A 25,993-nucleotide genomic window follows, 5' to 3' on the forward strand; every position below is an offset into this window, starting at 1 on the left:
GAAATCTGCATCTCCAATCAGATGCTCTGCAGAAAGAATCATCAAGTCCTTCAAAACATTCTGCTAGACTGTTGCAGTGACCTTGGAATTGAAAAATCAGAGTTTACCAACACCTGCAGTGGACATGACTGTGGATATTTCACACTGGAGGTCAAGCAGCTCGGGTTCTGTTCTTTGCACATTTTCCTCAAACCCTTTACCTTGATTCCTGAATGAAAGGCACATTCTACTTTAATCGGAAAAGAACACCTTGGACCACTAGCCAATAGCCCAGTCCTTCTTCTCCTTGGCCCAGTTGAGACGCTGCCTATGTGGCTTGAACGGAGGAATCCAAATGTTGTAGCCCATCTCCTAGATGTGTTTGAATGTGGTGGTTTTGAAATTGCGATTCCCGCCTCATTCCACTCTTTCAAGATCTCTGCTAGATTCTTGAATCTTCTCTGTTTCATAATCCACCACCGAAGCCCACGGTCATCTCTTTTACTGGTGCATCTTCTCCTGCCATATTTTGTCCTTCCACTCAATCTTCCATTGGTATGCTTGGTGTAGGGATTTCCGAGTTTGGAACCTACACGTGTTCACGAGTCGAGGAAGATATGACCAATGATTAGAAAAAGTTAACAGCAAATGGATTTAATACAAAGGAATGTGCAATACAGACGTCCGGGTCTTATCTAAGTATCTGCCGCACACGAGACGTGTGTCTTCTGGCAGGATAGCCAAAGAAGAAGACAAAAGCTGCCTCGTAACACAAAGTTTTTATATGTATGGGTCCATGGTAAAAGTGGCTCTCCCTCCGCAGTCTGATCCTGGGCCGGGATGGTAACTTTCCGCTCCTTATTTGGTATCGTTCGTCTCCACGGCAACACCTGGGAGAGGAGGATGCCACCAGCCGGTTTTCTGCGTGCAAAGATCAAGGACAACCACTAACTCCACAACACATCTGTCAGGTTCACCAATCAGACATTCATTAAACAGGAGAAAAAAGGGAGAAAAGACACCAGTTCAAGTCTCGTGAGGAGAGAGGAGAGGAACTGTCTCGTACAATTCACCACTGCACTCCCTGATTATCCTCTCCTCAGCACTTCTATTTATTTAGTTTTAAGATGCCCCTTTATTCCATGGATGTTACAAAAAGGAGACGACAAGCAAAACAGTTTGAAACAAGGTGTACATGTTTGTTCATGTGCGTGTGCATGTGTGGAAAATTGCTGAATACATGTGTGGTCATCATTTCTTTAACAGGCAGCAGTTCTAACAGTTCTGATGATTAGATGTTTTTGTTCTTGCTATCTCCTGCTAGGAGGCTGCCACGTTATCTAGAGCAGATCAAAGTATTTCTTTATTGGAAGCAGATGTATGATAATTATGATCACAATTATTCCTACAACATTCTTGTCTGATTAGCAAATAGACAACACTTTATCTGTTGATTTATTGTACGAGGTCATATTCAAGCAAATAATGAAAGTACAATAAAAGTAAAATAGGCTTCATTGGATACAGGACTCTGTGAACAGCCACGCTCATTAGCGACGAACTTTTGTGGCTTACCCATCCTATGGATTTGGACTTGGATAGGTCGTGGGCCCTGAATCAATAGTCTATGAAAGTTTAACTTTGTGAATGGCAATTCAGGAAAAAAAAGCAAACCTTTCCATGATAATCCCTTTTTTTGGAAATGTACTGTATGAACAACAAAAATACATCAGTCAGGCATCTTCAAAGGTTAACTAGTTTGATTTGTGCAGTGAATAATGTCCTTAAAATGGAACTTAAAATATCGTCTACATAGCTGATACAAGGTTTGATGATGGCATTTCTTTATTTAACTGTCTAGGGGAGACATCCTGGCAGCACCGTAACCCTTGCAGTTTTAAGGTGAGGGGTTCTCGTGTTAGCTCCAGCCTTCCTGCTTGGAGTATACATGTGGTTCTGTGGATTTCCACCAGGTACTCCAGCTTTATCCTGCATTCTAAATGATCAATAAGTGTGAATGTGTGTTGTCCAAGGTATCCCAATTGACCTTACCAGTGGCAGGATACAAAATTGCACTGGTCGCCAGCCAATCACCTAAGGGAAATTCCATCCATCCATCCATCCATCCATCCATCCATCCATCATCCATCCATCCATCCATCATCCATCCATCCATCCATCCATCCATCCATTTTCTTTGCTGCTTCTCCTCACAAAGGTCGCAGGGAGTGCTGGAGCCTATCCTGGGTGTCAACGGGCAGGAGGCGGGGTAAAACCTGAACTAGTTGCCAGTCAATTGCAGGGGACATGGAGACAGACAACAGTCACACTCACAATCACACCTAGGGGCAATTTAGCGTGTCCAATCAATCTTGCATGTTTTTGGGATGTGGGAGGAAAAAGGAGTGCCCGGGGAAAACCCACGAAGGCACATGGAGAACATGCAAACTCCACACAGGTGGGGCCGGGATCAAACCTGGGTCCTCAGAACTGTGAGGCTGACGCTTTACCAACTGATCCACCGTGCTACCCCTAAGGGAATTTTTTTTTTAAAATTAGAACAGCCAGCATCACAGAAAAAAAAAGTGTTCCACTTTGTTGGTCCCACTGAACTTTGTAATAGTAGTATACATTTTTGCTAAAAAGTAAATAAAGACCAACTTGCACTTGTATTGCAGTAGAGAATCTGGGGGGGGGGGGAAGCTGGATTGATTCTGGAAAGGCAGATAAAGAGCAAGTGGAGCATTTAATTAATGACAGGTGCTGCTGTCCTCTGAGACGCAACCGTTTTGGCGTCCGCAGCCATTGGAGAGTGATCTTGGAAACACTATTCAATGACTTTTAAAGCTCGTCACTATGGAATGTGTTTGAGGGAAAAGCAATGAGGGGTGTAAACAGCAATTAAAGTGAATGGTTCTTTTCACGACAAGTGACAAATAACGAAAAGTTACTGTCGGATACTTAGTGCCTCAACCTCTGGTAATCCTCTTTGGCGGTTACAAATGAGGATAAAAGCGAGGATGAAGTTCCACTTTCAATATGTTTATTTAACAATACATACAGAAGCTATAAATGGTTGAAATGGGAACAGCAGTTACGTGTCTGATATCATTGGTTTTAAGATCCGTCTTGAACTGAATTCAACAAACACACCTACTTCCCATACCTTGAATTTCCAGGAAGCAACGTAACCGACATACTTTCCCATTTAGCTAACAGCATAACTTTAGTAACTTTGAAAGTTTTCAGCCATAATGCACAATAGTTTCGGCGCGGCTTCATTGTTTTCTTCCCTTTTCCATAGCAGGCAAGTGACAGTAAAAGCAGTAAATAGAGCAAAAACTCTAAAACTGAAACAAGGAATTTATCTTCAAATTTTGAGTCATCCACTAGCAGGGCTGTCACTCTCAAAACTTTTTTGTATTGATTCTTCTGTTGATTATTGGTCCAGAAATCAAGAATAATCACCACCCTTACTATTAGTTATTAGTTTTTACAACTAACATACATATTATTCTCATACATTTTTTAAAACAATATATTTATTAGATTTTTCAGATATAATTTTACAAAAACAACACAATAGATAGATATCCGCTGACATCCATGCAAACTTGACTGGACAATATCTTCAAAACTGGACAAAGGGGGCGCTCAAACATTATGGTTTTGATTTGTGCTGACATAAAGTGTTTTAACTGCAGATATTTGAAAAAATGCTTATTGGGAATAGAAAATTTTCGACATATTTGAATGAATGTAAGCATTTCACCATTTACATAAAGGTCACCAATTGATTTTATACCATTATTTGCCCACACTTTAAAAACCCCATCTGCTGGTCCAGCTTTAAAAGTCGCATTACCCCATCTGGGAGAAAAGCGTGAAAGTAAAGGAGTGTCCCCTATATGTTTGTGTGATTTAAACCAGATATCTATAGTATTTTTCAAAAATGGATTCTTGGTCTGCCGTTTTAATACTCTATTCTCAGCAGAATATAAATAATACTTTAATAGAAGGTGTGGTACTGTTACTTGCTCTATTTTTACCCAAGAGGGTGATGGTGATATTGAAAAATAATACATAGCTGAGCGTAGTTGAGCAGACCAGTAATACCATTTAAAGTTTGGAAATTGTAACCCTCTAGTTTCATAAGGCATATTAAGCAACCGTAGTCTTAATCTGGCTTTCGTATTATTCCAAATAAAATTCAGGAGCATTCTGTTGAGTCTAGTGAAAAAGATGTCAGGTAATGGAAGAGGTATGGTTTGAAAAAAAATATAAAAATTTCAGTAAAACCCTCATTTTAACTATGTTTATATGTCCCAACATTGAAATTAGCATAATCATCCACCTGTCTAATAACTGTTGTACCTCCAAGATTAAAGGGTCATAATTAACCTGAATTATATTGTTAACATCAGGGGAAATTTTGACCCCCAAATAAGTAAATCAATCTCTCACCTTCAAAAAAGGAGAGTTAACCACAGGATTAAGTCTCTCTTCAGTACTTAAAAATAAAATGGATGACTTTGTATCATTAATCACATAACCTGAGAAACTACCAAACTTTTTAATTTGCTCCAATAAATTTGGAAGGCTCGTGGATAACTTAGTCAAAAAAAGAATGATCTCATCAGCATAAAAAGAGATTCTGTGATCTTGATCACCAATTTGGATGCCCGTCAAGCCTTTATCCATACAGATTGACATGGCCAGGTGTTCTAAGGCTAAAATGAACAACATTGGGGAAAGAGGACAGCCCTGGCGTGTGGATCTTTCCAAAACAAATTTTTTTAGAAGAAATACTGTTAGTGATAATGCTATCAGTAGGGTTTGTATATAAAATTTTTAAGCATTTAAGAAAATTATTGCCAAATCCGAACCGCGGTAGAACATTACATAAAAAAGACCATTCAATTCTGTCAAAGGCCTGACGTGCATCCAACGACAGCAATGCTGTGTCTTTACACTCTGCCTTTTCATGTAATATATTCGAAACTCTTCGAATATTGTGAAATCCTTGACGTTTTTTAACAAAACCATTTTGATCATTATGTATTAAACTAGGTATATACTGATCCAATCGTATTGCCAGGGCTTTGCAAAGTATTTTGTATGCACCCCATCAAGCTTATTGGTCCGTACAAGGAACATTCTGTGGAAGGCTTATTAGGTTTGAGGATCAGGGTAATCAGTGCAAGTCTCAATGTAGGAGGAAGAGTCTCCTCATTATATGATTCTTTATACATGTCCATCACTGGAAGCAATAACTGTTTTTGAAATGCTTTATAAAATTGTATAGTCAGTCCATCCGGCCCAGGACCACAATTAGTGTTAATACTTTGAATGGCAGCATAAATTTCTTCTTCTGTCAGGTGGTTATCTAAATTTTGCTTTGCCTCCTATGATAGCACTGGAAATACAAGTGAATCAAGAAAAGCATCCGTCTCAAATGTCACGTCCCATCGGAACGAGAGTAGGACCCAAATGCAGGAACTCGGAAGACGCAAGGTAGTTGAAGAAGAGACGCGTTTATTATATGCCGAGGTCGGGGATCGAGCAGGCAGTCCGGTGCAGCAGCGGTAGTTGGGACGTCGGGCGAAGAGAGCAGATGAGCGGACAGGCAGGAGTCGGTACACACAGGAACAATCAACGCAGGCAGAAGTATCAAAGGAGTCAGGCTTACAAGAGTGGTCGGGGAACGGGCGAAGGTCGGTACACACAGGTTCGATCAGGGATACCGGAGCACACGAACGAGACATGAAGATCATACGAACTGGCCCCGGCCAGTTGTCATCGCGGTCATATAAATCCACAGCATAATCAGGCTGCATGAGGCGCAGGTGTGCACCTTCCAATCAGCGCACCTGCGCGGACACCCGCACAGCTCGTGCTGAAGCGGCAGGATCATGACAGTACCCCCAACTCAAAGGCACGGCTCCCAGACGTGCCTAAACGAAAAAACAGACAATAATTAACACAGGCAGGGGTGGGCGGATGGGGTGTCCGGAGGAGGGCACCAGGCCACCAAACACAAGGCGTCCAGGTGGACAGGTCAGGAGGACGACCCGGACACCAAGCACCAGGGTCCCCAAGGGGCAATTCGGGCGGACGACCTCTGTGAGGAACCAAACGGCGAAGCAGGAACCAGAACGAGGCAGGCCACTGCTCCGGACGAGAACCTCCCACACCGTCGTTGCAAGACGACCAGGGATTGGTCGCCACCGAGGCTTGGTCAGTAGGCAGCCGTGGATTGGTCACCAACGAGGCCAGGTCATGAAGCGGCTGGGAGCCATCTGGAGCGAATACGATGATGGAGAGAAGGACCAGAGCCATGACCGCCACCATCTCGAAGTCTCTCCAACTCCAGGGTGGCTCCACAGAACTCCCCAGCTCCTCCTGGACAGGAACGTGAGAAGGCGGCGACACCATCGCCCCCTCCTGGACAGCAACGTGAGAAGGCGGCGACACCATCGCCCCCTCCTGGACAGCAACGTGAGAAGGCGGCGACACCATCGCCCCCTCCTGGACAGCAACGTGAGAAGGCGGCGACACCATCGCCCCCTCCTGGACAGCAACGTGAGAAGGCGGCGACCCCATCGCCCCCTCCTGGACGGCAACGTGAGAAGGCAGCGTCAGTGTCACCGTCGCCACCTCCTGGACGGGAACGTATGGGCATGCTCACCGCCGACAGGGCAGGAGTGTGGACCGTCCGCGGGACGGTCGCCGATGAAGCAGGAGTGTTGAGCGTCCGCGGGCCGGTCGCCACTGGTACTCCAGAGCACGGACGACAAGCGGCTGTGGAGACGTCGCCACCTCCTGGACAGCAACGTGAGGCGGCATCGGGTCGGTCCCCACTGCCACGTGAGCTTGCAGTGCATCCGTTGAAACAGCAACGTGGGCGTGGCGCAGTGGCGAATCCGTTTCCAGGGCAACGTGAACGAGAGTCGGCAGAGAGTCAGTCGAAACTGACACGCGGGCGTGTCTCGGGAGCGGGTCAGTTCCGACTGCCACGTGAACTCTGCTCGGAACAGCCAAAACCTCGACGTGGGAATGGCGAGGAGGCGGGTCAGTTTCCACAGCTACGTGCGCTTGGCGAGGTGGCGAGTCCGTACCCACTCCGACGTGCACTTGAGGAGCCGGACGGGTCGTGTTCGGGACGTATTCATACCTCGCTGGCGGAGCGTAAGACACGGAAGCGGAGGACGTCAGGGAGCCTACCCGGATTGGACAGGCTTGGTCCTCCGGCAGACGGTCTACCTTGCGTTGGTCCCGGCGACGCTGGGTCTTTCCTGCTGGGTCCTGTATTGGCCAGTTCGTTCTGTCACGTCCCATCGGAACGAGAGTAGGACCAAATGCAGGAACTCGGAAGACGCAAGGTAGTTGAACAAGAGACGCGTTTATTATATGCCGACGTCAGGGATCGAGCACGCAGTCCGGTGCAGCAGCGGTAGTTGGGACGTCGGGCGAAGAGAGCAGGTGAGCGGGCAGGCAGGAGTCGGTACACGGGAGAACGATCAACGCAGGCAGAAGTATCAAAGGAGTCAGCCTTACAAGGGTGGTCGGAGAACGGACGAAGGTCGGTACACACAGGTTCGATCAGGGATACCGGAGCACACGAACGGGACATGAAGATCAATCGAACTGGCGCCGGCCAGTTGTCATCGCGGTCATATAAATCCACAGCATAATCAGGCTGCATGAGGCGCAGGTGTGCACCTTCCAATCAGCGCACCTGCGCGGACACCCGCACAGCTCGTGCTGAAGCGGCAGGATCATGACATCAAACAAAGTCTGTTGTATCTCGGATTTATACAATTGTTCATAGAAATCCCTGAAAGTACTATTAATTTCTTGATGGTCAACAGTCAAATCTCCATTAGATGTCCTTATGCTATTAATTGCCCGTTCTGTTTGTAATTTCCTGATCCTCCAAGCCAAAAGTTTACCCGCTTTTTCACCTTGATCGTAGTAACGCTGCTTAAGCCATAATAAACATTTTGCCGCTTTATCTGTAGATAATTTAGTATATTTACTTCTAAAAATAGCAATTCTTTATGTTTAAGTGGATCATCTACCTGATCTAAATCATATTCTAACTCCTTTATTTGCTTCTCTAAATCACACATCTCTGCTTTTTGTTGTTTAGATTTAGAACTTGTATAACTAATAATTTCTCCTCGAATGTGAGATTTGAATGCTTCCCATCTTGTACAGGCTCTCGTTTGATCTGTAATAATTTAAAAAAATAAATCAATTTTACTTTTTATGAAGGAAACAGACCAAGAATGTTCTCATTCTGCAGCCATATAGATTTAAATCGCCAATTGCAGGGGCAGTGACAAAGTTTGTCTATTTGAATATTCATAGATATTGGTGCATGGTCACTAATCACTATACTGGCATATAGGTTTTCAACCTTTGACAGAAGGTTTTGAAAGACAAAAAAGTAATCAATGCTTGCCTGGGTTTTGTGTGGGTACTCCAGCTTCCTCGTACATTTCAAAATCACGCATGCTATTTTTACCAAACGATTGGCTGGTGAACTTTTCAGGTTGTACTCTGACTCTCACCCTCAGTCAGCTATTGAAAATGGATGGGATAATGTTTCATTTTTTGGTTCGTCCTACTTTCGCAAACTACTCATACAATTCTCGGAATTACTGACAGGAAGCGGTGAGCCAGACCTGAAAGCCCACAGCTTGTCCTATTTTGGTTTGATAGAGGAACGGAAGATGAATGAATGCATCAACTTTCCCTCAATAAAGTTCACATTAAAATTCACTTGTCAAATTCAAATTCAAATGTCATATTTGACTGGAAAAGGAGAAATGCAGCAGGATAATGTACAATTATACTGAAAAGGAAACAAGACTAAGACATCAGGTCCAGTTTCGCTTTCATCCATACGTATGACCAATTTTAGGTGACAGTAAGGTGATGTAAGTATTTTTTTCAATACACTCCTGATTCATTTATCACTCAGTTTTGTTCCAAAGAAAAAAGGTTGATAGACATTACCTGTCCGTCCTCATCCCTTACCACTGGTTTGTGAAGCATAATATTCTGTGTAGTGCATTTTCTGCCCAAGTACATTTCAGTTGTAATTTAACATTTTAGTACAACACATTTGCATTTCATCATTAAAACGTTTTTAAAATAATATTTAGGGAATGCTTTTTTTTTTTACATTTATGTGCAATACATTTGAATATAGCCATTATTCAAGTACAATTTTTATTTTCTATTTTTTAATTTAAATTCTGTGTTCATTTTAAAACTGCATCAATTTTGCAATGCTGTAAAAGAGTGTTAAATATATATCTTTATCAATAAAACGTCCATCCATCCATTTTCTGAGCCGCTTATCATCACAAGTCTCAGTAGACCCTGAACTGGTTTCCAGCCAATTGCAGCGCACATAGAAACAAACAGCCATTCACACTCACAACCACACTTAGGGGCAATTTAAAGTTTCCCATTAATGTTGCATGTGTTTGGGATGTGTGAGGAAACCGGAGAAAATCCACGGAGGCACGGGGAGAACATGCAAACTCCACACGGGTGGGACTGGGATTTGAATTCTAGTCCTTAGACCTTTGAGGCCAACAGCCTAACCAGTTGCACCACCGTGCCGCCCTAGACTCGTGTATTCTTCTAATGTTCATCAATTTGATGGTACTTCAACATCCATCCATCCATTTTCTTAGCTGCTTATCCTCATAAGGGTCGCAGGGAGTGCTATAGCTCAGGAGGCAGGGTTCAACCTGAACTGGTTGCCAGCCAATCGCAGGGCACATAAAGACAAACAGCCACACCCAGGGGCAATTTAGAGTGTCCAATTAATGTTGCATGTTTTTGGGATGTGGGAGGAAACCAGAGTGCCTGGAGAAAACTCACACAGGCACGGGGAGAACATCCAAACTCCACACAGGCGGGTTCAGGATTGAACCTGGGATCTCAGAAGTGTGAGGCCAACGCTTTCCAGCTGAGCCACCGTGCCGCCGGTACTTCAGCAATTAAAAAAAAAAAAAAAAAAGTAGGTAGTCGAGTCTGGTATAGTGTACAGTAGTACAAGTCTATGATAGTATTTCAACAAACACTGGAGGGCACTGTTGATCAAAAGATGAGAACAGTGAAAAGGTATGGGTTTAAAAATATACGGTATATAATTAACCGACCACACATTTTCAAAGCCAACACTGCGTGTGATCTGCAGCCTATTAATCGCGTGAAGTGCAAGTAAAAACTAGTTGAAAACAATTCATACAGGGATTCAGGAAGTAAAATGTGTAGTCAAGTAAAAATATGTTTAAAAACACGAGGATAAATGAATGCAGATAGGTAGAGAATGTTTCATGAAAAGGCATGTCGTTATAAATCAGGATAAAGTTAGCCATATACTGATATTGAAAGAATTTATAATTATCTTTGAAGTCACGTCGTCGCCATGGCAACCCAGAGTGTTTACAGCACTAATAGGTTGCTCTAAACTCGCTACGAATCGGTGGGGGCGTCGCATTAAAAACATCCAAGGTGGGATTTCATCACCCCACTGAAATGAAATTGACAGCGATAGTGTGAAAAATAATGTTTTTTTAAAAAGTTCAATAACGCGAAAACGTTCCCTGCGTTACCTACTTCACTTTTTTATTTTGTATTTTTTTTTTTTTTTTTTAGATACAAGCTAAATATGGAGTCACTCGAAGACTTGGACGTTTTTTTGAAGAATATTGACGATATAAGTAAGTACTATTCATCATAAACGGTAATCTAATTTAGATTTTTGGCAGTCAAGAATAGCGAAAGAAAAGAAAGTACGTAATAGCAACATTGAAATAAAACTTTGACTGAGTTAGCTACAATTGCGTACTGCCTGTGTAAATATTGTGCTGAGTTGTGAATGTAGTTTTTGTTTTCTGGGCTATTTCCATCCGTATGACAACATTACTTGTAACTAGTTTCTTATGGTACAAATACATAATATGATATTTAATGTGAATATTTATTTATTGTTAATTTTTTTTCAGGCAACCTCGTGAAGGACCTAAACTCAGCAGATTTGGGGGTCCAGCAGAAAGCTATTAAGAAAGCAGATAGCAAAATTGCCGCCTTGAACGGATCCTGCAGGATAAAAGTCAACAAGACCACGATCAACACGAACCTACCACCCAAGGCTCCTGTGGTAAAGACAAAAAAAAAAAAAAGAAATCACATATTCGTACACCCTTCCGTAGTACACAACATTTTCCCTTAAAAAAAAAAAAAAACAACGATACACTGTCAACAATCTCTTTAAAATTCCTTTTCATGTTTTGCAGAATGCACAGACTGAAAGTGCAGGTATGGCCCAAAGAAATGTTACACTTGAAGTCCCATGTAATGAGGAGGAACAGATTCTTTCTTTTTTTTTTATTGTTGACTGTTTATGCCACCGGGAGTACTACATCGGAGACATAAATGCCGATAGAAGTGTTTTTGTTTTTATGGCCAGAGGATTTCATGAGGTTTATGGAGAGGGATGCGGAAGACAGGAGGAAGAGGAGGCTCGCTCAAGAGGAAAAGGCCACTGGTGTGTTGTTCTCTGCCACTTCAATCTGCTGTTGGGAGGTGGACAGGTTGCTGTACCATCTGTGGGGCCAGCTGTAGTTCCTGTTTAATGTTATATGTTTTCTGTCCGCACAGTGTTTAAGGACAAAGGGAATCAAGCCTATGCCCGAGGAGAGTATGACACTGCCGTCAAATATTATAGTGAAGGCTTGGAGGAATTACGTGACATGCAGCAGTTGTATACCAACAGAGCGCAGGTGAACATCTTTACAAGCCTTTTCAATTTTGAACGATGGAAAACAATGATAAAACATAATAACCTGCTAAATGACCACTTTCAGTGGAGACACTTTCATATTTCAGATATTCCTTGAATTGGTACAGATTTTCATGTTAAAAAAAAGTCATACCTGAGTACATACTCACTGGACACTTAATGGGGTAGCCCTCCACAATTTAATGAAATTTCATACAGTATCTAAGTTCCAGTGCAGTGTTCACTCGCTATATCGCTGGTGACCTATTGTGGATTCAGTCCATTGCAGATCTTTTTTCTCCCATGCTCATATGATGCATAATTTGATTCCATGATTTTGAGGTTATGATGTAAAAAAATGGGTATTTCAATATTATAAATATCATCATATAAAGCCGCACAATGGATCAGCTGGTGAAGCGTTGGCCTCACAGTTCTGAGGTCCCGGGTTGTCCCGGCTGTTTGTCTCGATGTGCCCGGCGATTGGCTGCCAACCAGTTCAGGGTGTATTCCGTTTCCTGCCCGTTGACAGCTCGGATAGGCTCCAGCACTTACTGTGACCCTCGTGAGGATAACCGGTGAAGAAAATGGATGGAGCATCATATAAGTGATTATTTATTATTTCACTATTAATTGAGGCATGACATCAATAATGATAATAGTGGAATTGTTGGTTCTTGTATTGCTTGTACGCAAACGTATACCAAATGTCAAGTAGTTGTAATTTCATCTTCATATTGTGACGTCAAATGTATTTTTGACAGTGGTGTCCCATCTTTCTTAATGTTTCCAACTCCATAGGCTTACATTAATCTGGAGAAGTATGAGGAGGCCATCAGTGACTGTGAATGGGCTTTGAAGGTAAGGTCCTGCTGGATCTTGGGATCTTTCAGTCAGCTTCATTTGTCAAGTCAGCTGGAGCAGTCATATATAGTGAAAACACTCTGGTCTCTTGGCAAAGCTGGAATTCCATTGCAACTTGTGTTTGATTATAATCAAGCTACAGTTAAAGCTGATTTTATTGCCATCAGTGTATGACATCAAACAGATTATTAAAGTGAAAGTGGAAGGGCTTGAAGCTTGCTGAAGTACATTTTAATGTTTCTCGTGGTCCACCCTGTTGTTCAAGTGGTCATCAGGCTTCCACTATTACTGTTGGCGCACACAAGTATGAAATAGAGTTGGTTCTCCGTTTTGCTGCTGTGAGACCTTTCACTCTTCTTGGAAGATTTTCAACAAATTTCTAGTTTTAAGACTTTAGTGTCGCTGGTACTTCCACTGCAAAACCCATCCTTGGATTACAGGGGTGCGTGTGGTTCGTGGGCTCCCTCTGGTGGTAGTTGAAAAGATATCTGAATTAAATGTTGAAACTTCCTAACATTACGGTTCAGTACATTTTTAAGTATTTTTGTATTTATCTGTCACATGAAATCTTTTAGATCTGTTTGTTTTCAAACATTTATTTGGTTGGCATTTTTCCCCATCTATTTTTTATAGTACATTTTCCTGGCAGTGCAGTATCAAAAGTATGGATCAAAACCATGATCTGACAGTAGAGTAGAATAAAAATGATCATTTGAAAAATCATCTCTCAACAGCCCCAAATGTCCCTAATTGAATTTTGATTATAATTCTCACACATTATCACGGAAGCATGACTGAATAGTGTGTCAATCATTTGCACACACAAGGACACACGCGAACCACCCTTGTTGGTGGCTTCAGTCCAGTGGTACCCAAACCTTTTTCGCAGGGCCCCCCCTGCCCTGTCCTCCCTGCTTGCAATCATTATTCCTTAGTAATTACCGAAACATGAACAACAGCTGGGTGTAATTTAATCATGAAAAGTGTTCATGGTATCTCTATGTCATAACGCCAGGGACGCAACCCCCCACCCAAGTGTTTAAAAACCACTGCTATAGTCAGGAACCCTGTAAAATAAGGCTACATTCAAATTTGTTTTGCCCTTCCTTAGATATTTGTGTTGTCTCAAAGTGGAATTTTTTGGTTTATTAGCTTTGTCATGTTAACACTGAAAATAAAAGGCATCCCCATGTTACAAGCAATATAAAAATGTTGGAACATAGCGAGCGCTGCTGTAGCGATTAACTGCTGCTGTTTTGCTCGATCGACTCACAAGCATCTATTTAGTACTTAAGAAGAGAATGCACTACTTTTTTGTAAAAGTTGGTGCATGATTAAAGTTGTCTACATCGACCGGTCACTGATAATGTAATTACTATTATTGTTTAGAGTACAGTGCGAGAATAATAATTTAAAAAAAAAAACAGGAAGGGGGGGTGCTTTTCAATAACCTAGAGTCACAAACCATGGACAGCTCATACAAAGAATTTACACATAGCAAATTCATCAAGAACAAGCAGCATCTCGATGGTTACATTTTAATTTCATTTTAGTTTCAATCTATGGTATGCTTATATAAGGTACATTATTATAGAGTGGGTGGCATGGTGATTCAGCTTGAAAGTGTTGGCCTCACAGTTCTGAGGTCCCGGGTTCAATCCCAGACCCGCCTGTGTGGAATTTGCATGTTCTCCCCATGCCTGCGTGGGTTTTCTCCGAACACTCCGGTCTCCTCCCACATCCCCCCAAAAAATGCAACATTAATCGGACACTCTAAATTGCCCGTAGGTGTGATTGTGAGTGCGGTTGTTTGTCTCTATGTGCCCTGCAATTAGCTGGCTACCAGTTCAAGGTACACCCTGCCTCCTGCCCGTTGACAGATGGGATAGGCTCCAGCACTCCCGCGACCCTTGTGAGGATAAGCGGCTAAGAAAATGGATGGATGGAGGGATGGATGGATATTATAGAGTGCTGGAATGGTTTCCAGTCATTTGGGTGGGAAAGTGTGATTTGATATGCAAGTGTTTTAAGTAACAAGTATGGTCAAGGCACAAATTAAATTGGCGTCTCAAAGCTCCACTCTGCATTAACGCTTCTAAGTGTAGATTTTTGCAAATGAGTGTAGAATAGGCAACGAAGAGTCTGCAAGGATGAAGGGCAAAGTTTATAAAACAGTGGTGAGGCCGGCCATGATGTACAGGTGAGAGACGGTGGCTCTGAAAAAACAACAGGAAGCAGAACTTGAGGTAGCAGAAATGAAGATGCTGAGGTTCTCGCTTAGTGTGAACAGGTTGGAAAGGATTAGAAACAAGCTAATTAGAGGGATAGCCAAAGATGGATGTTTTGGAGACAAGGTTAGAGAGAGCAGACTTAGATGGTTTGAACATGTTCAGAGGCAAGAGAGTGAGGATATTTGTAGAAGGGTGCTGAGGATCGAGCTGCCAGGCAAAAGAGCGAGAAGAAAACCAAAGAAAAGGTTGGTGGATGTTGTGAGGGAGAACATGAGGACAGTGGGTGTTAGAGAAGAAGATGCACGAGTTAGGCTTAGATGGAAAAAGATGATACGCTGCGGCGACCCCTAACAAGACAAGCCGAAAGGAAAAGAAGAAGAAGAAGAGTGTAGAATAGGCAATGCCTCCTCATATGTCACTGTGTCAAAATCCAAGATATCTGTGCTGGATGCCCTTACTAATACTGTACTCATCCTTTTGTATCAGTGTAATGAGAAGTGCATAAAGGCTTACCTTCACATGGGAAAGGCGTATCTTGGGTTGAAGAAGTATAGGAAGGTGAGTATAAGTACCGCTCATTATATCTAATCACATTGCTTTTGTACAACCACGGCACACTCAGCATCTCATTTATAATTAGGATGACACTTGTATACTTTGCCAGAGAGACATTAACAAGTTAAAAGGATTTCAAGGCATTGGAGGCTTAGGCTTAAGATGACTAACGTGATGTCCATCCACATGAAAATGTTTTTTTTTTCTTCAGCATTCATGTGAAAATGTATTGGATCTTGGCTGTCATCAGTGAAAGCAGAAACGCTGATGCATATTTCTGTATTAATAAAATATTTATGAAGCCACTGTAACTGTCTAACTGTTCAAACAGTATCGTATGGAAGTGAAATTATATTTTCATATTAAGAGGTGTGAGGATGGGAATGCTGGGAGATTAATAATGCAGAAAGTTCTTGAAAATCTCATTAAACATTGCAAAAACATTTTATTGACTTTTGACTTCTCACTTTTTCTCGGTATAAAGCCTTTCATGGCATTCTTTGAGGTTGTGGTATATCATAAGATCATAATTTAATGAGTGTAGATGCACTCTGAAAATCATAAAATTTTCTTGTGTACATAAGACAAATTCACCCCCCCTTTTTTGAATAAAAAAGATATTAATTATATATATATATTTTTTTTATCAGTCCAGAGCCTGCTTTGAAAAAATAGCTCAACTCGAACCCCAGATGGAGAAGATGGCCAAAGGTAAAGGATGAGTCATGTTCCATTTCTCTTCTTAAATTCATTTTGACCTGTACATTTTTTTGGAAAAAAACCCCAATGCTTTAAATGACATTTATAAATAAATACTTGGGAGTTACAGCACTAATATCAGTAGCCTAATGAACAAAACAAAAGTGTTCATTTGACTCAATGCTGTATGTTGAGCGTACTCTTGGTTGACAAAAATGTTAAAGGTCAACTAACATCCATATATACTGTACATTTAAAATAGATATTGTTATATAAACTACATGTAATATTATTCACTTCAATGTCTATACGAAAAAAAAAAAAAGAGCAGAGAGCGTGTCATTAATGTGCAAAGTTGCGGAAGTCTCCCTCAACATCCCGATGGCGGCCATATTGCCTGCAATGTCATTTGTGGATGTCACACTAGGACAGTCGCCATTGAGAAGACGCTGTGCCACTAGGTACGGGAGAGGAACAAGAGAGATTTTCGGGTTTTTCTGGCAACCCTTCTGAGACTGAAGCTCATTTTGAAGAAGAGAACATCTCACAATCGAGTGAAGTGACCGGGGCAATATTACCTTATTGTTTCGAGCCATATTTAGATGGCATTTATGGATCAGTTCTAACTAACAACAGACTCCCCGACAGACGGACAAGGAACCCGATGAAATATTATATACTATATAATATTATATATATTATATACGCAGCCAAACCACCTCCCCACCCGATCCACCACCTCATCGAGGCTAATGCCAGGCCGTCCGCCGGCGGACGACAACAACGGCGGTACTTTATGAAGTTGTGTCGCATATCTTTTGTTACGTTCTGAGAGATGGATTACGTCGTCGGATCAAGATGGAGCTTTTTATTATTGCTGCTTTCGGGGAAGTTTTTCGAGCTTGTTAGCTCATGTTGCACGCTACTAAACTGTCTTTGTGCTTCTATTTTATTGTTTTGTGTTGTATTGTATTGTGTGTGATTAAATTGTCTTAAACGCAATACAAGTGCTTTGTTATATTTTGCCGGTTTGACCAGGGGGATTTATTTTAGATTCACATGTAAGATATGCTATAAACTCTGAGACAAATTAGTCTCCCACAACACACCAACCTGTCATTTAGAACCCACAAAGCTCTCATCGTTTGCAAAGTGTGCAATTCATTTTTCATGAAATGGAAAAGTGTGAAGAGTGAGTCCATCCTACAGAGTGTTCGAGCAAAATCCAGCAATACGACGAGGCGGCCTTTTGGCGAACTCGATGGAAAAAAAAGCAAGTAATTTTTCACCGGTACAATAGGTATAAACCAATATAAACACATGTAAACCCCGCTACTGCAAAAAACGTCACTTCCTGGTTCTTCTCCAACACATATGCCTCGAGAGGATTTTCATGGCGGGAGATGCAAAATCCCTATACGACAACATTCTGACTTGTGGTGAAAAATGGATGGGTCCATTCCGGCTGACTTTTTTTTTTTTTTTTCCCAAAGTAAAAACAAACTAAAAATTACGCTTTACGTGTCAGTTGACCTTTACCCTGAAGAAATCTAAAATATTTTGGGAGTTTTTTTTTCATATTGGCAAGAGACAATCGAAATGCAGTTTCACTCTCTCTCGTAACAATCACTACATTCCATCCATCCATCCTCTTAACCGCTTATCCTCACAAGCGTCACGGGAGTGCTGGAGCCTATCCCAGCTATCATTGAGCAGGAGGCGGGGTACACTCTGAACCAGTTGACAGCCAATTGCAGAGCCCGGAGAAAACCCACACAGGCATGGCGAGAACACAGACGGGGCCAGGATTTGAACCCTGGTCCTCAGAATTGTGAGGCCAGGGCTCTAGCCATTTGTTCCAACGTGTTGCTAGTACCTCTATTATATTGTATATCCATCCATTTCCAAACCGCTTACGCTCACTAGGGTTGCGGAAGTGCTGGAGCCTATCCCAACTGTCATCGGGCAGCTGGCGGGGTACACCCTGAACTGGTTGCCAGCCAATCACAGGGCACATGGACACAGACAACATTTACTCTCACAATGATACTTAGGGGAAATTTTGAGTCTCCCAATTAATGCATGTTTTTGGGGTGTGGAAGGAAACCGAAGTTAATAATAAATCCAGGTACTATATAAAAAATTTGAAAGGAGAAATATGCAATGCATTTTTTTTTTTCCGTGTGTATATTTTTTAGCTTTGAAAGTACAGGTACTATAGATATGAAATGTAGGTTAATATATTAGCACTATATCTGTAGTTAATGATAGACGGATATGCAAAATGCATGTCTTGTGCAAATAGAAATAACAGCTGATTAAGTATATTGTAGGCGTTCTAGTCCAGTCACGGGGAGCTGGGGGTGGGCTTGTTGGTTCCGGAGCCTGACAGCCTGACGGATGTAGCTTGTTTGGCAGTCTTGAGGCTCTGTGTGAGAGGTGGACGTTATCAGCAGCAATGCTTATATTCCTGCGGATGAGAAAAACATGTGTTATTGAGGGCAAAGGGGCATACAGACTCACACAGTCCCCAGTTTGCAGAGAAGTAGAGCTGTGTCTGAGCCTTCTTGGCCAGCAGTAGGTGAAGTGTGCATTCCAAGGAACTTGATGCTGTCGCTATTCCATTATTAAACAGCAAAATGTGCACATTAGGTGCAGGTAACTATTGTTGTCTGCATGGGGTTGCCATCTTGACATTCTTCACCACCAATAAGACTTTGAGTGTGTGTGACTTTAAATGGTAGGGCCAGGCCTGCTGAGCGATATGGAAGAGAGCTAAGGGTTGACTTTTTTGAGCACCGGTTAGTAGCTGGTTGTTAACTGGTTAAATGTTAGCCAGTCTGAATGTTGAGTGAGTGCCTGGGCATGAGTTGTGTCCGTAGCACCTGTGCTTATTGCCCTTGCTCATTATTTATTATGTGGTTATTTTATGATTGTTGTTCAATAGAGCAATACAGTGAAATTCTGGTTGCCCCTGTTGTACAGAAGCTTTTACCTCTTAGTTTTTCTTGGCATCTTCTTCTTCTTTTCCTTTCGGCTTGTCCCGTTAGGGGTCGCCACAGCGTGTCATCTTAGCCTATCTCCTGCATCTTCCTCTCTAACCCCAACTGCCCTCATGTCTTCCCTCACCACATCCATAAACCTTCTCTTTGGTCTTCCTCTCGCTCTTTTGCCTGGGAGCTCCATCCTCAGCATCCTTCTACCAATATACTCACTCTCTCGCCTCTGAACATGTCCAAACCATCGAAGTCTGCTCTCTCGAATCTTGTCTCCAAAACATCCAGCTTTGGCTGTCCCTCTAATGAGCTCATTTCTAATCCTATCCAACCTGGTCACTCCGAGCGAGAACCTCAACATCTTCATTTCTGCCACCTCCAGTTCAGATTCCTGTTGTTTCTTCAGTGCCACTGTCTCTAATCCGTACATCATGGCCGGCCTCACCACTGTTTTGTAAACTTTGACCTTCATCCTAGCAGACACTCTTCTGTCACATAACACACCAGACACCTTTCGCCAGCTGTTCCAACCTGCTTGGACCCGTTTCTTCACTTCCTGACCACACTCTCCATTGCTCTGTATTACCAGGGAGTCAGTCCAAACAAGCAGCAAGATCAGTAACGGCAGGCTTACGGGGTAGGTCGGGAGACAGGCGTTGGTCGGTACACGAGAGGTAGACGTCAGGAGTACGGTAGTGCAGGAACGAGGCATGAGAGGCAACGATCTAGCAGAGTAATAGTCGTCCCCCGGGTCCTATATGTACTGGGTCTTAATCAAAGGTCATGAGGCGCAGGTGTGCACCTTCAGATTAGCTGGCCACGCCCAGCCCTGGCTGGAATCCAGGAGCATGACACTGTGAAATTACGACAAACCTTCAACAGTGTCTTTTACGAACCTCCTTGCTCACGATCATCGCACAAATGTATTTTTACACATATTGGTGGCTAAGTTAGTCCTTGTGGACAAAAAAGATTTTATTTCACCATTTTTTTTCCTTATCATATTACTCAAATTATCTGATTAATTGTTATAATCTAGCACGGTGGCGCATATGTGAAGCGTTGGCTTCACAGTTCTGAGGTCTAGGGTTCAATCCCCGCCTCACTTGTGTGGAGTTTGCATGTTCTCCCTGTGCCTACATGGGTTTTCTCCGGGCAGTCCGGTTTCCTCCCACATCCCAAAAACATGCAACATTAATTGGACCCTGTAAATTGCCCCTAGGTCTGATTGTGAGTGTGACTGTTGTCTATCTCCATGTGCCCTGTGATTGGCTGGCAACCAGTTCAGGGTGTACCCTACCTCCTGCCCGTTGGGATAGGCTCCAGCACTCTTGCAACCCTTGTGAGCATAAGCGGCTAAGAAAATGGATGGAGGGGTGGTTATAATCTTACTGCTGCTCACCCTCTCCCCAGCAGCACCATCAATGGTCTGTTTTTCCTGTACTGAAGAAGACAGTGTTGTTTTTGCACTACTGCACCAGTTAAGAACAATTGGTGGTTAGACGCATACATATGGAGCAGCAGGCTGAGCACGGGTTCTTGTGGGGCCCTGTGCTCAGCGTGATGGTCCTGGAGGAGCCGCTGCCTACTCACATCCAAGTTTTTAGAATCCAGGTGGATTCTTAAAAAAAAAAACAGGATGGATCCAATTGGATGAAGAACAGCAGAGGCGCCATCCTCTGTGGACCCGTGTGAGATGTATTGGCAACGATCAGGAAGGAAGAATAAGCTCCAATAAGATGTGAATAATACTAATTTGCGAAGATAACTGCAAAAGGCACTCAGTAGAGCACAGCCCAATCTTAAAGGGATGATATCCAAGTTTTCAAACTGCCAACAATATGTATTATATATAATATTTCAATGAACAGCATATCTGGGAAAAATCATTAAAATAACAAATATTCTTCAAGTCCGTGTAATCTCCACGTAAAGACGAGAGAGCTTTGGGGGGGATATAACGCTTCGATTTCTGTACCGCAGAATACCTGACCAAGATGGACCTGGACGAGAAAAAAGAGAGTCAAGAATTGAATGCAAGGCAAGATTTTGACAAGGGAGTGGAGAAAGCCAAACTAATCCCTCTGCTTTTGGAGAAGCTGACTGAGCCTGGGCAAATGCTTCTCTACTACTGCGGAATATTGGAAATTCTCTCCCAAGCAGTCACCGACTGTGAGTGCTCCTTTTAAACAATCTTTGAAGAAGTAGCTGTCTCCTCTGAATCAATTTGCTCTCATTCTAGACTTTCTTAATAACCTGTGCCACTGATAGACCTATCTCAGGAGGGTGTAGAAGTTACAAAACAAAATAAATCAAGAAAAGGCGGTATTTAAGTGCTTGTGGTGAAAATTCTTAACAATCACCTGAAGCAGGTCAACAAGTGGGAGTTTTTTTTTTTTTTTATTTCAACAACCCAAAACTTTCAATTCCAAGTCTTTCTGTTCTTCTCATTTCTACACTTATTTACTTGCAAGAGATGATCATGTAGACTTACAATAGCAACAACCAGCTAGTATTAGCGCCATATAAAATGGAGGTTATGTTTAGGGTCCGGAAATACAGCTCGTCTTTCCCAATATATGCATATCCTATCGAAATGTGTAGTTCATTATAGTGCTCCAGTCTAGATTATGATACTTGTAACCGAATGATGCAAGAAGTTGTGTTTCCTCAATATTATCCAATATTGGTTCAGCGATTAGGATAAAATAAAGATTTTTCGTCATAACCTTTCACAGACTTTTGCTGCAATCTATTAATAACCATTCAGTAATTACACAACTACTTTAATCCACAGTTTGGCTGGGCAATGAATCATCAACTCTTAATAGATGTAACAAACACGAGATTATAAATAATAATGACAAGAATTAATTAAATGAACAAGGCACAATATTTATTCACACTTGTGTGATTAATGCTTATTCTGTATTCTCATTTAAAAAAAAGTAATCTTAAATGTTGCAATGCCTGAGGACTGATTAACCTCCACTTTGTATAATGATAATGATGTATATTTCACTGCCTTGTGAGAGCCATCATATGGTAGCTTACGTACACGCTAAAACACGGAACGTGACTGACTTTACTCATTAAACATACAAATAATGGCTCAACTCTTTCTGTGTCATGCACCTCATTGTTAGTAAGCAATCACACAATTGCTCCTAAAATTTCACTCTTTTCCCTCACGTTCTTCATGGCCAACAAGGTAAATGCAACTAAAGTCGAGAGCTTCCATATCCTCAACCTTTATAGATTCCTCATACTGTACATACTGTCATGAAATATGGCACTCTGTCATTTCATGTCATTTACTGCTTTCATTGTAACAGGCAGTGGACAGACCCTTTTCAGGCTGCACAATGGCTTCAGTATCATCGACAGCAATGACACAACAAGGAGGTAAGGAGACTGGAGGGAGAGTTGGCTGTCAGCTCTCAGCGGAGCTTTGACAGATGGAGCAGCAGATAGGCACATTCACAGACAATGATGGCCGAGTGGAGTGAGATTTCTCCCTGACCCGACTTCACTCCTGCTTTGTGGCAAGGAGGACAAGATTATATTCAGATTGGAATTAAGTGAATGTTTTTTTTTTTCCAACTTTTCTCCCCAAAAACTGCAAATCCCGACCCCTCGTGTTATGTCAGTAAGGTTATTAATCCTCATCCATTGTCAGGAGAAATAAGTGTAAATCCACACTTGACAGACACTTTATTTAGGTTCACATGCACTTTTAATAAGACTCAATATGAGGACTGCGTCAAAATATCTTTGTTCCCCAAATGAATGATGTTCAGTTTTGACAGAGAGTGAGAGGTTGGGATTTAAAAAATATCATGGTGCCTCGTGATACAAGTGAGTTTTTTTTTTTTTTTCAAGATATCAGATGTCATTGAGCTATTTTTTTCTCTATACATTTGGAAGCAAAAATTTGACGTATGAGCACTGTATGGTGGCAGTGAAGTCAATTCAACACACTTCCTAATATGCAGCAGTTTTTCTGAAGTGTACCCCAGCAGTCTGTGGGTGAGAGTTAGAGTACACACGCTGGACAGACTGTCAGTCAATTACACAGCTCATGCTGACAGACAACTAGTCACAGCCACATTTCAACTACAATTTAGAGTCTTCATTAAACCCAACATATATGTATTTGGAAAGTGAGAGGGAGTCGTAGTACCCAGAAAACACCCATGCGAACACAGATAGAGCATGCACGATTTCTCACAGATCACGTACCTGAGCCAAGATTCAAACTCTCAACCTTTTGACTGCAAGGCAAATGCACTAACCACTTGCAACTCCATGACCCCCTCTTTGTTGTACAAATAACAAATAATTCAATTGTTTTCTTAAACACATCGAAATGTTCTATTGTGAACTTATACAGCACCTGGTTGTGTTTTTTTTTAATGTACTTATGTAGATGCATAAAGCTCATGTAGGTTTTTCTGGCTGAGGCTGTGATGCCTGTGACTGCTGACATGCCAATCTATGTGCTGGTCAGACCCTAACACTAACAATGCTGTAGACTAACTTACATCGGTACATCCAACAACACTGCAGCTCTGCTTGGTTTTTAATTTCGACATGTTGAGTGGTTTCAGATAGTCCATTTTGTTGCAAGAAAATAAGGAGACGGATCTTTAATTAGATAGCTGTAAAATCATTGATGGAGAAACTGCATGGCCATATTATTGATGAAATAAGCATGGTTGTGACATCACAATACTATAAAAAAATTAGCAGTTTGCCAAAATGACAAATTTTCGGGTATAGGCTGCTAAATGCTAAATGTGAGTTTTAAACAGTGCTGTGATTTCTTCAATTTCTTTATTGGATATCTATTTCACGCAAGGTTTCAAGTCATCAAACCAATTATATATCACTCAAAGATAACGCACAAAAATATTCAATGCAGTTTTCAACTGACTTAAATTGAATAAATCACAAAAAAACAGACTTTTCTAAGCCTCTGTGAAAAAGTAATTCCCCTTGAACCTAATAACGTTGTGCTGTCCTTGGAAGCAATAACTGAAATCAAGCATTAGTGATAACTGGTGATGAGTCTTCACATCACTCTGGAGGAATTTTATCCCACTTTTCTTTACAGAATGGCTTCTACTCTGCCATATTACAGGGTTTTTGAGTATGAACTGCCTGTTTAAGATCACACCACAGCATCTCAATTGGATTTGAATCTGGACTTTGAGTTGACCACTCCAAAACCTTAATTTTTTTTTTTTTTTTGGGAGCCATTCAGAGGTGCACTTGCTGGTGTGTTTTGGATTGTTTTCCGGCTGCATGGGTTAGGATTAGGTGCAAGAGAGGTTGAGTTTGAGGGCATGAACTAATTCCTTCAGTTTTTCTCCGAGATTTTCTGGTACACATGATAATTAATTGTTCCATCAATCACAGCAAGTTGTCCTGGTCCTGAGGCAGCAAAGTAGCCCCAGAGCATCACACTGCCACCACAATGCTTCAATGATGGCAAAGTGTTCTTTTTATCAAATGCTGTGGAATTTTTACGGCAACTGCAATGTACTGCTTACTTTCCAAAAAGTTCAATTTTTGACTCGTCAGTCCACAGAATGTTTCTCCAAAAGCCTTTATCAAGACTTTTTTTTTTGGCAAATGTAGGACAAGCCTTTGTATTTGTTGCTTACAGCAGGGGTTATTGCCTGGGAACTCTCAGCGTCTTTCCTATGGTGGAGTCATGAACACTGACCTTACATGAGGCCAACAAGGCCTGCAGTTCTTTAGATGTTTTTCGAGGTTCTTTTGTGACTTCATTGCACTCTTGGAGTAATTTTAGTTGGTCGTCCACTCCAGGGAACATTTGCCACTGTTCTCAGTTATCGCCATTTGTGGATAATGGCTCTGCCGATGGTTTGCTGGGGTCTCAAAGCCTTGGAAATGGTTTTGTAACCTTTCCCAGACTGATGGATTTCAAGCACTTTTTTTTCCTCATTCCTTGTTAAATATCTATATATGGATTGTTACATGATTTATTGCTTCTTGAGCTCTCGTAGCCTACATCACATTCTTTGACAGATTCTTTTGAAGTGATTTCTTGATTCACATGTACTGTGGTAGTCAGGTTTGCGTGTAGCTTGTCAAATTGAACTCACCTTTCCCAAATTTGTGGTTAGTCACCATGACTGATTTAAGGAGGAGGAGAAATTACTTTTTCACAGAAGCTCAGAAAGGTTTGGATATTTTTTTTTGACAGAATGAATTAAATTGTCATTTGAAAAATGCATTTTGTATTTTCTTGGGTTGTGTCTGAGAGATTTTAAAATTGGTTTGATGATTTGAAACCTTTGTATGTGATATTAAAAAAAAATAAAAAAACAAGAAGGAGGCAAATACTTTTTTATGATACTGTATATTAGTTGTGTAATTAATGGGTGAGTAAACATCTCAAGGAGCCCCAAAATAAGGACTTCAAAGCTTAAATGTAATCAGTTGCAGAAAAAAAAGTATTTATCCTTTTTTTTTTTTGCTACAGTTGCCTGTTGCAGGAAGCAAATGACCCATGCAGCCAAGACTTGTGTGTTTCCATTCTCAACCTTTGGACGATCACTTGCAGAGAAAATGGTATGTAGATAAGGAAACCTAAACGACGACAGAGTCTTCTGCCTTTACTTTTGTGGGACTTTGCTGTCCGTGAAGCCAGACAAACAGAAACAAAGGAAATCGTAATGCCAATATAATCTGTATTACATTGTCAATACTGCACAATGTTCTGAGAGCTGTTTTTTGCAAAGTTGGCTCACAATCCTAAATGCTCCACTTAGTCATCTCTGTGTCTACCTTTTTATGCATCCATTACTTTGGACTGAAAGAACACACAC

General features: G+C 41.7%; 1 protein-coding gene across 2 annotated transcripts in view; it reads left to right on the plus strand.

Moving 5' to 3' along the window:
* Positions 1-10,424: 10,424 nt before the first annotated feature.
* Positions 10,425-25,993, plus strand: part of LOC133504416 (ankyrin repeat and protein kinase domain-containing protein 1-like) — a 68,413-nt gene continuing 52,844 nt past the window's right edge. Inside the window, exons 1-12 of one of the 2 annotated variants that reach the window (XM_061826626.1) lie at positions 10,425-10,518; positions 10,663-10,727; positions 11,013-11,167; positions 11,304-11,325; positions 11,477-11,554; positions 11,668-11,789; positions 12,590-12,649; positions 15,370-15,441; positions 16,089-16,149; positions 21,117-21,305; positions 22,469-22,538; positions 25,648-25,736. In XM_061826626.1, coding sequence (XP_061682610.1) covers positions 10,676-10,727; positions 11,013-11,167; positions 11,304-11,325; positions 11,477-11,554; positions 11,668-11,789; positions 12,590-12,649; positions 15,370-15,441; positions 16,089-16,149; positions 21,117-21,305; positions 22,469-22,538; positions 25,648-25,736 — 970 coding nt within the window. In that variant the 5' untranslated portion in view covers positions 10,425-10,518; positions 10,663-10,675. The remainder of the gene's footprint in view (positions 10,519-10,662; positions 10,728-11,012; positions 11,168-11,303; positions 11,326-11,476; positions 11,555-11,667; positions 11,790-12,589; positions 12,650-15,369; positions 15,442-16,088; positions 16,150-21,116; positions 21,306-22,468; positions 22,539-25,647; positions 25,737-25,993) is intronic. The other variant, XM_061826625.1, reaches the window with a different exon arrangement.

Source organism: Syngnathoides biaculeatus, chromosome 8 (genome assembly GCF_019802595.1).
Source record: "Syngnathoides biaculeatus isolate LvHL_M chromosome 8, ASM1980259v1, whole genome shotgun sequence".
Taxonomy (NCBI): domain Eukaryota; kingdom Metazoa; phylum Chordata; class Actinopteri; order Syngnathiformes; family Syngnathidae; genus Syngnathoides; species Syngnathoides biaculeatus.